General features: G+C 38.4%; 1 protein-coding gene across 1 annotated transcript; it reads right to left on the minus strand.

Moving 5' to 3' along the window:
• Positions 1–9,633: 9,633 nt before the first annotated feature.
• LOC146691325 (olfactory receptor 5F1-like) lies at positions 9,634–10,563 on the minus strand. The gene has a single exon (XM_085435396.1). It carries the CDS (start codon positions 10,561–10,563, stop codon positions 9,634–9,636), a length of 930 nt encoding a protein of 309 aa, XP_085291522.1.
• Between the last annotated feature and the right edge of the window lie 3,337 nt (positions 10,564–13,900).

A 13,900-nucleotide genomic window follows, 5' to 3' on the forward strand; every position in this document is an offset into this window, starting at 1 on the left:
ATCTAAGTGAAGCCTAGTCGCTCACTGTATCTGTTCTCCTCTCTCCTCTATCAGGTACAGATAACAGCAACACGTGAGCTGGGATTTCAAACCAGCCAATCATTGATCTGGAATGAAAGCTCACAGCTTTGGAAGATCACAGGGGATTTAATATGTATCATGTACTAAACACATAATAAAACAAACCTGCAGGTTCTTGAAAAAGAAATATTAAAACGTTTTACAACTTTATTTAAAAAATGCTTTCTTCATAATACTGTTAGGATTTTTTTTTACATTTATGCCAATTAAACATAATTGTCCAGGGCTTGTTGTGGTTTTCTAAGTTTTCTAAGTTTTCTAAGATCTAAGTGAAGCCTAGTCGCTCACTGTATCTGTTTTTGTTCTGTTTGTTTTTGTTCTGTTTATAACTATTAGAAAATGTCTGATTGAACACAGAAGAAAAATGCACTTTACTGCACATCTTCATTTTGTTTTTCTAATTCCATTCAGAGATGGACTTGCTGTTGTGTTTTGGATCATTGTCCTGCTGCAAAACCCAAGTGCACTTCAGCTTGAGGTACGAACAGATGGCCAGAAATTCTCCTTCAGGATGTTTTGGTAGACTGCAGAATTCATGGTTGAATTTACCATAGCAAGTCTTCCAGGTCTTGAGGCAGTAAAACGGCTCAAGAACATCACACTAACGCCACCACATTTTACTGTTTGTATGAAATTCATTTTCTAAAATGCACTTTAATTTTCACACCAGACATAACGGCACACAAACCTGCCAAAAAGTTCTACTTTTGTCTCATCAGTCCTCAGAGTATTTTCCCAGAAGTCTTGGGGAGCATAATCATGAGCCTTTATGTCTCTTTTAATAAACGTGGTTTTCGTCTTGGAACCATTTTTGCCAAGTCATGAACACTGACATTAGCTGAGGCAAGAGAGGCCTGTAGTTCTTTGGATGTTGTTCTGGGGTCTTTTGTGTCGTCTTGGATGAGTCGTGCCTGTGCTCTCACAGTAATGGGATGGTTCACCACTGTTTCATGTTTTCACCATTTGTAGATAATGGCTCTCACTGCGGTTCCATAATTTTAGAAATGGCTTTATAGCCTTTTCCAGACTCAGAGATCTCAAATACTTTGTTTCTGATTTGTTCATGCATTTCCCTGGATTGTGGCATGATGTCTGCTTTTGACGATCTTTTCGTCTACTCCACTTTGTCAGGCAGCTCATATTTAAGGGATTTTTTTGATTGAGAAAATGTAGCACTTTTTCACACAGGACCATGTGTTTTTTTTGTTGGTGGTGGTTTTTCACCTTGATTTAGAAACTGCATTTTGTGATTTCGTGTGTTATCGTCATCTTAAATTTGTTCGATGTTCTGAAACATTTAAGTTTGACGAACATAAAAATAAAACAGGAAATCAGGAAGGGGGCGAACACTTTTTCACACCACTGTAATGACAAATGTTGTTACTGACAAATCTGTTATTGTCGTAAACAGGAATGACGTTGTAAACTCATATTTACTTTAGAATTAGAATTACAGCCTCTCTATATGAATGCTATATGGTAATTACAATATTGTAATAATGTAGGATCTTTATCTTACAATATTAGGCACCTTGAGGTGACTGTTGTTATGATTTGGTGCTACATAAATAAAACTGAATTCAATTAAATTAGGCAGGTGGTCATCATAAATACATTCAGTGCAAAGATATGTAGTGTTAAGGTTCACAATTGAGGAGGGAGAGTACAAACCACTCTTGGTCCAGAAGGTCTTGGTCAAACAATGATTTTAATGAACACACGTGTGGGAAGATACTCTGTATGCAGACAGCAAGTAGTCTTCGACTTAATCAAAGCATGAACAGATATTTTATAGCATCAGGGTTTGATTTACTGACGCCCCTTCATGCGTCACAGATACATTTTATACATAGATTTATACAAGATGATCTTCTGGCTTTTACCCCAGAAGATCATCTTCTATTTTCATGGCTGGCCCTTCCTGTCTACCTTTCAGTTCTTGTCTTGTTCCTCTTTTACCGAGACACTTTTGCAGTTACAGCCAGACATGAGTAACCTCTCTCTCCTCTAAATAAATCTAACTCATGTGTGTGTGTCACGACCTCACATGCTCTTTCTCAATTCACCTGTTGCACTTCTGACCTTTCACCAGGACAGAGGCTCACTGAGACTATGTGTCTGTCTTCTACTAAATAAATGTTTTAACCAAGAACCTCTACTAAAACCTTAATATAAAATGATCTGATATATAAGTGTTTTGTAAGCATGTATTGCAATTCCTTCTATGGCTCCAAGTCACTTGCACAATAGATTGTCCGAACATCACGCCGAACAAAGCTTCCGACCTCCAATTAATTGACCGAGCTCCAACTCTTTAATAAGCACAGATATGCATTGTGTATAAAATAGTCATAACTGCTTAAGGCCTTCTTAAAGCTATCTGTTACATTGTTAAAGCCTCGTCTTAGCCTGCGGCTCAAAATAACTTCCACTTCTGCATACAACTTCCTGTCAGCCTGCAACTCAGTCTTTCTGAAAGAGACACTGTTTAACCCCTGAATGCAATATAAACTCCAGATTATATTATTAATGCAATGGTAATGATGACAATTATTTAACAATAGCAGTAAAATAATTTCCCTGCTCCACACTCCCTCTCTCGACCTCTGGAACACCAGAGGTCGCAATACATTGTGTCCTCGCTCAGACCCTCTCTGGTGGTTTAGCAGGCCTCGAGATCTCCAGGATCCTCGCCCCTCCTGTGGTCGCTGAGATCTTCTGCAAAGGAAACAAAACACCTTTTCTTGCATCTCCCTAACTTATCCTTTTTGGGACTCTTTAATCAAAAGCATGATCCTAATTATGCTCTTAACTTATTGACTTGTATTTATGTATATTCTTCAACGTTCCTCATCACTTTAAAACTCTTTAAGCCCTGCTTTCACGTCCAGTTGCTCGCTCTATTTTCCCTTATCTGATCATCAACATCCTGTGCACAAATTGTCGCTGCTGCAAGTTCCTCTACTCTAAAAGATCCAAAAGAAAACAACCACTTTAATCAATTAAGTTTAAGCATATAAGCAATTACTCCTGCATAAATTTCATCATAGCTAAATGCTGCCTAAAAACAACTCCTATGTGTTAACTTCATTTTAACCTCACATTTCCTATGTTATAACCCATTTTGGTATAGCCTTTTTATTTCATTTTGCTCCTTTTAATGTAACAATACCTTCTAATTCTAGTTTATCAGATTTAACCAAAATATATGCTTTCCTTCCTCTTTGGTCCTTCTTTAAGTTCAGTTAAAAGCTAAATGAATTTAGGGCCTTTTGCCTGGAATCAATACTGTCATGTGTGTTTCTTAACTCTGTGTCTGTAAGCGTGTGCAATCCTTCAATAACTTCAATAACTCATCTCAAAAATGCAATATGTATAAAAATCATTTCTATTTATAAGCTCTCCCCTTTATCCTAAAAATACCTCCTATGTAATATCTGTATGTGTAAGCCTACATTATAACCACTACTTCTAGAAATCAAAAAGAAATCAAAGCTGTTCTACTCCTTCAACCCTCACTAATTTTCCCTCTAATATTTATTCACGGCTTTGAAAAACCGGCATTGTATCTTCTAAACAGGATTCAGTTCTGTCATGGTCCTGGGCCATGTTGGCCCAGTATTCTTGGTTCCTTGTATTTTCGCTCCTTATTTAGGCCAGGTTTTCTGAGGTGTCCTGTTGTGGTGTTCCCTAAGTGTTTTTTCCCTTTGTGACTCTTACCCCCTTGTGCCCCTCTGTGTATTTATGAGCTCTCGTCTCTCTTTGTGTTTATTCCATGTTTCCCCCAGCCTGTTATGTCTGTGTTCTCCCCGTGCTCTCTCTCCTCCTGTCTTTAACCTTAACTTAAAAATAACAGTTTCAGTTTTACCATATCCAAATGATCAAAAACCCAAAAGGTCCTGAAATGATCCTAAATTATTAAACAATTAAATTATTAAACCCTAAACCCCCCTTTATCTTGATACATTTCATGTGTCAAGATACTATACAAAACTTAAAAATGCTCAGTTTCCCCACTCATGATCCAATCTATGTCATAAAAATAAACTTAAAACAGAACAGTTATCAGTCATGTGTTTCTTCAATTAATGATAACTGAGTTACATCAAAAAATGTTTCCCCTTTAGCATTTGGCATTCTCCCAACAATATACTATAATCCCATAATCTAACCCCACTTAATAAAACAAAACAGAAATTTTCTCTAGTAAAAACAAATTGTTTGTCCACATTTATTCATCCTCACATTCACTCACACATTCACTCCATATTCTTGCTAATAGTGGAGCTTCCCGCGTCAGATTCTCCACCCTCAGCAAAATGAGCTCAGTCATTTTTTATTTTCCATAGGAAAATATTTCTTTATGCTTTTGGACTGGATTGACTCGCATAAAATCCTTTTTACAGGGACTTACGTCCTGAATAGTCCCCAGGTAGCTTTCTCCTCAGCCAATTATAATCTGGAAAGCCCACCTTATATTTGCTCCTCCCGAGAATTTTCAGCGCCGTTATTCACTGTTTCAGGCCTGCTTAGAACAGAAATGAAAAAATAGAGCTGATTGTTAGCTCATAAAAACAAAACAAAATCACCTGACAGGTTTTCTTTAAGTGCACTGTTACAAAATAATGGGCCCAATTTTTTAGACATGTCCATATTTCCTAAAACTCCCTCTATTAAAAACAAAAACAACAACCCAAACCTAACTGACAAAATCAACCCATCACCTCAACAACCTCAACAACCTTAAACACACAAAAGTTTTGCCACCACATAATTTCACCACCTCAATACACCGAAAGTCTCATTAAAACCACACAATTTGCAAACAAAAATCACCCCCTTATGCTCTTAAATTCAGCATAAGAGCCCTTACGACATCATATAATCACTAAACTATAAATTCCCTACCCCAATCTGCACTTCTCGTCTGCCATGCTTCCTCTTCTGAAAGTCACTTCCTCAGTCACACACACACAGGAAGCTCCTACGTCACCACTCACTCCAACTAATTTGCATACTGAGTCATCTCTCAATGAGTTGCTGTAACAACAGAAACATATGTTTAAACATCACCAACTCATTAAATCATTTTATTTCTTTCAACAGTGATCACTAGTGTTGATCACTCAGTACGAGAGCACTCCTAAGTCACTCTTTTTTTTTAAAACTACTTTAATCACTTTTTGTTTTCATAACTCACTCCCTTTGTCATATGGCTTCTTCTATTCCTCAATTACAAACTCAAATGTATTTTATTAAACATTCACACCATTGTATCATTCATACAAAATAGCAAGCTGTTCTTCATTGCATATGTTTGTGTTCTTAGCCAGGTTTAATCAGTGTCTATGCATTAAACTCCATGAGCTTGTCTTGTCTTTATAAGGTTAATGCATTTTCTGTTTGTGTATGTGAATTTGCATATGTTGCTTTTGCAGTGTGTCAGACTCCTGCACAATTCTCCACTCAAGCCGTCAGTTGTCTTTCCCAAATCTGCTAACCCAAATTCTGATTTCCTACCTTAAATAGCAGCATTCCTTGTCCTCAGCCAGAAGGTAGGGCTCCACTTGCCACTTACCCCCTCTGCCTCAGCCCAGCGGCTTTACCCGTCAGGTCCCGTCTTCTTACTGAAGCCGAGTAATCGTGACTGTGCCTGCCTTAGGTTGTCCCAGGGTTTCGAGGTGGGATCTTACCCGTCATGGGCTATCCAGCCTTCCATACTCGCCTGATACGGGGCCCAAGTGGGCAGGGGAGGGAACACACTGGCTCTGGAAATTAGAGGAGTGTAAGCTGCTTCCTTCATTGCATTTTATATTAAACTATCTCACTTCTGACTCCTTCCTAGAATAATTTCACATATGGCACTTTGTGTATGTGTGTTTTCTATTCATTAATGTAATTGTCAGTTATTTTCTCTCTTCATTTTACTATTTATCTGTTTGTTTGTAACGTTCTACTTTAGTTCTACTAAATCTTGACGTAAAAACAATACTCCCTTATTTCGCGCACACCCTCTGCATTTTGCCTACGCACACACTTCTCTCTCAGACTTCCTCTGTTCACACACCACCTTGCACTCACTCTACTATCAACTTTCATAGTGTTATTATTATTTAGTATTTTGTACACCTCACACAGAATCATTCAAATCGAGTACTCACAGCATTCACATCACAACCTTCAACTTTCACTTTCAATCCTGCAAGACGCAGAGATGGACATCTCCTTCACCTAACATAAAACTAAATTACCATATCAACATACAATTACTGAAATTCAAACTCAAATACACCGTCTGTTTTAATAAAGTCAAAGAGTAAACAGGTGTACCAAGTGTATGTACTTATGTGTTTTAAACTGAAAGAAAAAGAAACTCAAACTCTTATAACATCACTCATGCCTCTCTCAAATTAAAAACACTTTCAAACTTTAAAACCTCCTACTTTACATCACCAAAGAAATACCTCTCACACCTTTATTCATCATGTCAAAGCTTTCGCCATTTTGCACAACCTGCCACATGTTTAACAAAAAATCGCTGCCCGAGAAGGCTCCCACATATCAAGGTGGTCGTTCTCACAAATTTCCAGCAGACCCTCAAATAAACAAAAACAACGACCCAGGCAGGCTTCCAGTTCAGCCTCCTCAATTTCTATGCACACCGAAAACTCATGGGGAGATTCTTCTGTCTCCCCGTGTCCTACACAATTCACCTCCAAATGATCCCCTACAATTGAAATTTCAGTGTGGAATGACGCAGAGATTAACATTCCCTTATTTATTTACTATATGTAACCTGAATTTTTCTCTCTCTTATCAAATAACAAAGGTTATCTTTAAAATTTGTTATTGAACTACTAATTAAGTTGCTTTTTATGGTATCAATGGTAAACTACCCCTAAAAAGTCCACTTTATTGCGTGTTCATTGAGTTACTTCTATTAAGGCTATTTAACAAGTTCAATTTACACATACTCATTAATCTGTCACGCTTATTAGTGGCTCATGGTTGCTTAAAACCTATGTCTGACTTGACCACAGAGTTAGAGCATCATTCAATCCTCTCAGGATGACCACTCCACTTACTCTGCATCCAGTCAGCTCATGAATTAACAACACTTGCCGACTGTAACCCTTTTATTTTTTGTTTATGCCTTCAAATCCACCTTAAATCTTCTTACCTAAACGTTGGTTTTAAACACAAACAATTCTTATATTCTATTTTGAAACGCCGTCACCATTCATATATTTACAATGTTATTATCTACTAAGCCAGCATTTTAATCGCAGACATTTATCCACATTTGCAAACAATAGTTATAGGGCTGAATAATCACACAAAACCGAAAGCATAGTCCTCTCATGCGCTCTGCATCAGCTGCCTCATTTGCATGCACACACACTCTCCATCTAAAAATGGCAGCAGGCAGTCAGTGCATTACTGACTCGACACACAGAGATCTCTCACACCAAATTTTCTTATTCTATATTACAACGACGTCTTATATTTACAACCACTGTCAGATCTGTCAGCTTTAGCGCCTACCCAATTTCGACAAATTTAAAATAACCGCCCAGCGGATAAACTCCCTGAGTTTTTTGCGACCAATTAACCAGTATCAAGACTTTAACTGTTTCTGGCCTCATCTCTAAAATCCCTAACACAATTTAAAAGCGTCAACCAACCCAAACTTTGCCTGAAGCTCTATTTTTGGCGTTTCACAGCCAAGGCTTACCCTGAAGTTTTAAGTTAAAGTTACACGCCCGAAGTCCAACTTCTTCTGACCAAAAAAGCGCAGACTACCGTTCCAAACGGTAAGGAGACTCTATCTCCTAGTTATTCTGGAGTGCCCCAAGCTCCACAGTGACCAACTGACTATCCCTCTTCGAGGACAATGCCTAAGCGTCCTTGGCATTGGCAAGCGTTACCTCTGAGCACTGCGCTTCCTAGAACCCCCACGGTTCCGTTCTAAGATAATTTATAATACTTTGGAACAACAGTAAAACACCCAACAAAGTGTAAGACTGAAGCAGGTCCAACCTTATAACCAAAAAATAACCAAATTCCCTAAGATACTAAAATCATTGAGCAGTCCAACTGCTTACCACGGTCCTAACCGTATTAAATCCTTTTAGCGGTCCAACCGCATTCAATCATTACCAGCAGTCCAACTGCTTTTAAATCCTCAGTACTGTCATGAGATTCTCATCAAAATCAAAGCAGACATTTACCGGCAACTTTTACTGAATAGACATTTAATTTTATCATCCAATTCAGCACACTTCGGATAAAATCAACAGGCCTGTGCCTACCTCTTTTTAAAGGCGCCTGTCCCCTCAGTTTGGTTGCCGGGTCACGCCTGCCTGTCTGACCACAACGGACCATACATCACCGTCTACACCTCCAATCCTCCCTCCTCAACCACCGGACGAAGCCCCCAAATGTTAAGGTTCACAATTGAGGAGGGAGAGTACAAACCACTCTTGGTCCAGAAGGTCTTGGTCAAACAATGATTTTAATGAACACACGTGTGGGAAGATACTCTGTATGCAGACAGCAAGTAGTCTTCGACTTAATCAAAGCATGAACAGATATTTTATAGCATCAGGGTTTGATTTACTGACGCCCCTTCATGCGTCACAGATACATTTTATACATAGATTTATACAAGATGATCTTCTGGCTTTTACCCCAGAAGATCATCTTCTATTTTCATGGCTGGCCCTTCCTGTCTACCTTTCAGTTCTTGTCTTGTTCCTCTTTTACCGAGACACTTTTGCAGTTACAGCCAGACATGAGTAACCTCTCTCTCCTCTAAATAAATCTAACTCATGTGTGTGTGTCACGACCTCACATGCTCTTTCTCAATTCACCTGTTGCACTTCTGACCTTTCACCAGGACAGAGGCTCACTGAGACTATGTGTCTGTCTTCTACTAAATAAATGTTTTAACCAAGAACCTCTACTAAAACCTTAATATAAAATGATCTGATATATAAGTGTTTTGTAAGCATGTATTGCAATTCCTTCTATGGCTCCAAGTCACTTGCACAATAGATTGTCCGAACATCACGCCGAACAAAGCTTCCGACCCCCAATTAATTGACCGAGCTCCAACTCTTTAATAAGCACAGATATGCATTGTGTATAAAATAGTCATAACTGCTTAAGGCCTTCTTAAAGCTATCTGTTACATTGTTAAAGCCTCGTCTTAGCCTGCGGCTCAAAATAACTTCCACTTCTGCATACAACTTCCTGTCAGCCTGCAACTCAGTCTTTCTGAAAGAGACACTGTTTAACCCCTGAATGCAATATAAACTCCAGATTATATTATTAATGCAATGGTAATGATGACAATTATTTAACAATAGCAGTAAAATAATTTCCCTGCTCCACAGTAGGAAATGGAAATGACCTGAGATATGAAGATAGAGATTAAAGCTGCAGAACTGCTTACATTAATATCTTTTTTCAATGCACATAAGAAAAGGATCTGATCTGTAACTGTCCATGATTACAAAAAATTTGTTATCTTACTAAATAACACAGAGGTCACTTAGTTTTAAAAATAACAACACTACAAATTGTTTTCCGAATTTTGGTCAGTTTGAAACCATAAATCAGAGGATTCATAATTGGAGGAATGACAAGAAACTCTATTGCTGCAAAGTTTTGAAGGGTCTGAGGCAACTCTTTCGAACCCAGTCGCATATTTATAATGTCCAAAAGCTTTGTCACAGCAAAAGTAAATAATGAGACGAGATGTGGGACACATGTTTGCATGAACTTTGCCCTGTTTTCTATAGACCTGACACATGTTTGAATGATATACAGATAGGACCAAACTATAAAAACACCGTAAAGAAAATAAATACTTATTGTAATATTTGCAGATATAGCATTGATTGCAGTTTGTGCTGGAAAACAAGCGAGTTGAACAATACTCCAGTTCACACAGAAGAGTCTGGAAAGATACGGGCTGCATAACTTCAGTCTGGATGTTAGAAAGGTATTCACAGCCACAATGCAGAAATTTGTGAACCACAAAAACCATGCAAACCTAATGACTCTTTGCTTTGACATGATAGAGTGGTACTTCAGTGGCTGACATATGGCCACATATCTGTCATATGCCATGAGTGCAAGAATCGACAGTTCACCACAGATAAAAGAGTAAACTACCTGATTCTGAATAAGGCAACCGTAATATGAGATGAGATGAACATCAGAGAGGAGATCCCAGAGAAATTTAGGGTAGAAACCTGCTGTTCCATAAAGTGCATTGATGCAAACGACACAGAGCAGAATATACATTGGTTCATGGAGGTTGCTGTGCAAGATGATGATCACAATGAGAGAAACATTTAGCAGGCAAATGATGCAGTAACACAACAAACTGAGGAAAAAGAGAACAAACCTGTGACTGACTGTTTCATTGAAACCTGAAAGAAAAAACATTGTTATTACAGAAACATTATTCATTGTGATTGAGAGAAGTGAAGCCTAGTCTCTCACATCTGGTCTCCTTTCTTCACTCTTCTCTGTCTAGTTTTGTCTACAGCAACATGTGAGCTGGGATTTCAAACCAGTCAACCAATGATCTGGAAAAAATCACAGGGGATTTAATATGCTGCATATACTAAACATCTCCTTCTGAATTTATAAGTTCGCTCACAAAGAAATGGATAGTGTGTTCTTATGATACTTTTATTTTATGGAGAGAAACAGAATATGAACCAAACAAAAGAAAAACACATTACATAAAAGTTATAAACTAATTTGCATGTAACTGAGTGAAATAAGTATTTGATCCCCAACAACCCAGACAGAACTCCAGCTCTCACAGATTGGCTGTGTGTGGCATTGCAGATTACAATCAGTCAATCAATTACAGATACTCCTGATCTCAACTCATTATGTACATAAAGCATACCAGTCCACAGAATCAATTTCTCCTATTTGGATTTCTCACCCAGTAGCGGTTTTAGATACGGGCGACACGGGCGTTTGCCCGGGGCGGCATCGTGGTGGGGGGCGGCATCACGGGCATCGGCAAAAAAAAAAAAAAAAATGCTCGTACTCATGCTGCCCCGACGTCATGCCAGCGCATATTGTGAATGGCATAGGCATCGATCGGTTTTCTATCGCCCATTTGCTGGGAGTAAGGGCGCCCTCCGTTTGCGAGGTGCGCCTGCTGCTTGCTGCACAGGGAGGAGAGGGCGGGGCGGCATCTAATAACCAACTCGCAAAATAAAACAAAATAAAAACAAACACAACAAACACAAAAACACCAGACATCATGATACAGACTTATAATTTGCACCGATGTTTTTTCGAAATTCTATACCCGAAAAGTGAGCGCGAGAGCCCTCGGTGCGCCTGCTCGCTGCTGAAGTCAAAGTAAACTTTATTGTCATCTCCGCTACATACAGTGCAGTATATATATAGAGAGACAAGACGACAAGGCTCCAGTTACAGCAGTGCAAGTAAACAAACAATAAATATAAGAAGAGTAAGAAAATAAATATACCAGTGTTCACCCAGGGCGCCAAACAGGCTAGGACCGCCACTGTTCTCACCACTATGTCAAAGACCAAAGAGCTGTGAAATTACATTAGAGACAAGACTGTAGACCTGCACATGGTTGGATTAGGCAACCACACCATCAAGAAGAAGCTTAATGTGAAGGTAACAACTGTTGGTGCTATTTTTCTTAAATGGAAGAAATATAAAATGACCATCAATTGCCCCATGCAAGATCTTACCTCATGGGGTGAGGATGATCATAACAAAGGTGGTGGATCAGCCTAAAACTCCACAGGAGGATGTTGATGACCCGAAATGAGTTGAAACCACAGCCACAACCACTGCCATAGCAGACTGAAATCTTGCATAAACCACATGTACAGGGCTGTTTTAAGTTTGCCAGTGAACACCTAAATGACTTTGAGAAGGCTTAGGAGAAAGTGCTGTGGACAGAGGAAACCAAAATGGAGCTCTTTGGAATCAACTTGTTTTTCCAGGAAGAGAAAGGTCTTCTTTTCCTTTTCCTTTTTGATAAGTTATAAAGTAAAACAGTAAATTCAATCATTTTATGCTCACTTTCTATTACATTTTTCTTAAGGCAAGTAAAGGTTTGATGGTAACTGTAATGAACAAGATTAATATGACTATCAAGTCTTTAGAAATTCATAAAAATGTCATTTGCTTCAAATGTAACACCACAACAAATATTATTTCAAATGTCAGTTTGAAGCTGTAAATGGGAGGTATGACAAACCAGCAAAGGTTAACGTTTAATTAGGTAGAAAAAAAGAAAAGCGACATTACTGTAAATAATCAGATGGACAAGGTTGTTCCAAGTCTTGATGACTGGCAATATTTCAAAAGAAAAACAGAAATCAGTGAAGTAATCACTGAAGAAAACAGTTCACGGTGCATACGGCTTACTTCAAGGTAATACAGAAAAAATATGGAGTTCTTTGTTTAGAATAAGAAAAAAATGACTTATGGAAACCCACAAAAACTACACTGTAAAAAAACAATCCTAAAAAAAACAGTAATATTCCAGCAGCTGGGGCACCAAATTAATCCCATAAAATAACAGAAAATAACTTTCTCATAAAAATACGTTTTTTTTCAGTAATGACACTACAGTTTGTTGCCCTAATTTTACATGTGATTTTGCCTTTTTCAAGTGCTTTTAAACATTAAATTAGGAACATTTTAATGTGAGTAAACAATGAAATTACCTATAAACAACGTCAATGAATGCGGCAATATGAATAATAATACTTAAATGTACAGAAATATACAGTTAACAGTTGGTTTAAATAATAATAATAATGATGGATTGCATTTATATAGTGCTTTTCGAGACCCTCAAAGCGCTTTACAATTCCACTATTCATTCACTCTCACATTCACACACTGGTGGAGGCAGCTACAGTTGTAGCCACAGCTGCCCTGGGGCAGACTGACAGAAGCGAGGCTGCCATATCGCGCCATCGGCCCCTCTGGCCAACACCAGTAGGTGGTAGGTGAAGTCAGTAGCGGTTTTTGATACGGGCGACGTGGTGGGGGGCGGCATCACGGGCATCGGCAAAAAAAATAAAAATAAAAAATTGCTCGTACTCATGCTGCCCCGACATCAGCCAGCGCATATTGGGAATGGCATAGGCACTGATCGCTTTTCTGTCGCCTATTTGCTGGGAGTAAATATCAATAACAATTGAAAATTTATAATTTACAGTTTGATGATTTAAAGTCTCACACACAGCCCGTCAAAAGGGGAGAGGACCAGCTGCTTCCAAATAGAGCACATTTCATTCATAATGATGTAAATCCAAGCCCATTATGTATTCATGATTTGAATCCTGGGTTGTGTGAAATCCCAGAAATAAACTGTGGACAAAGTGAATCTGTGAACTAAGGTGTAGGTCTATTAGGTTATGTTGTGGTGATCCTCGGGTTGAGGGGTTTGTGTTCATACTGGAGTGCAAAATGAAAACCAGTGGAAGATGGACAAGAAAAGTTCAAAGCCATCAGGTGCTCAGTTTAGAAAAAAGAGAAAAGAAGAGGAGGAGAAACGAGCAAAAGATGCAGGTAAGCAGATGTGTCGTTGGATAATGGCAGGTCATCCTGAAACAATCAGAGTCAGAATCAGAATAGTTTATTAATCCCTAAGGAAATAATGTGGATTACAGTTGCTCCAAAAAGAAATGGTAAAAATAGTAACAGTAACAGACTAAACTCCAAACAGTACATTATGTTACAGATTTTAATGTTAATTAGTCATTTTCAATTTGTCCTGTTCTCA

Source organism: Copadichromis virginalis, linkage group LG16 (genome assembly GCF_057382275.1).
Source record: "Copadichromis virginalis isolate Kocher_CV1m ecotype Utaka linkage group LG16, C_Virginalis_male_GT1.1, whole genome shotgun sequence".
In the NCBI taxonomy this organism is placed as follows: domain Eukaryota; kingdom Metazoa; phylum Chordata; class Actinopteri; order Cichliformes; family Cichlidae; genus Copadichromis; species Copadichromis virginalis.

Excerpts from the sequence above, each read along its gene's own strand:
- LOC146691325 (XM_085435396.1), bottom strand. The coding sequence starts at position 10,563 with ATGAATAATGTTTCTGTAATAACAATGTTTTTTCTTTCAGGTTTCAAT.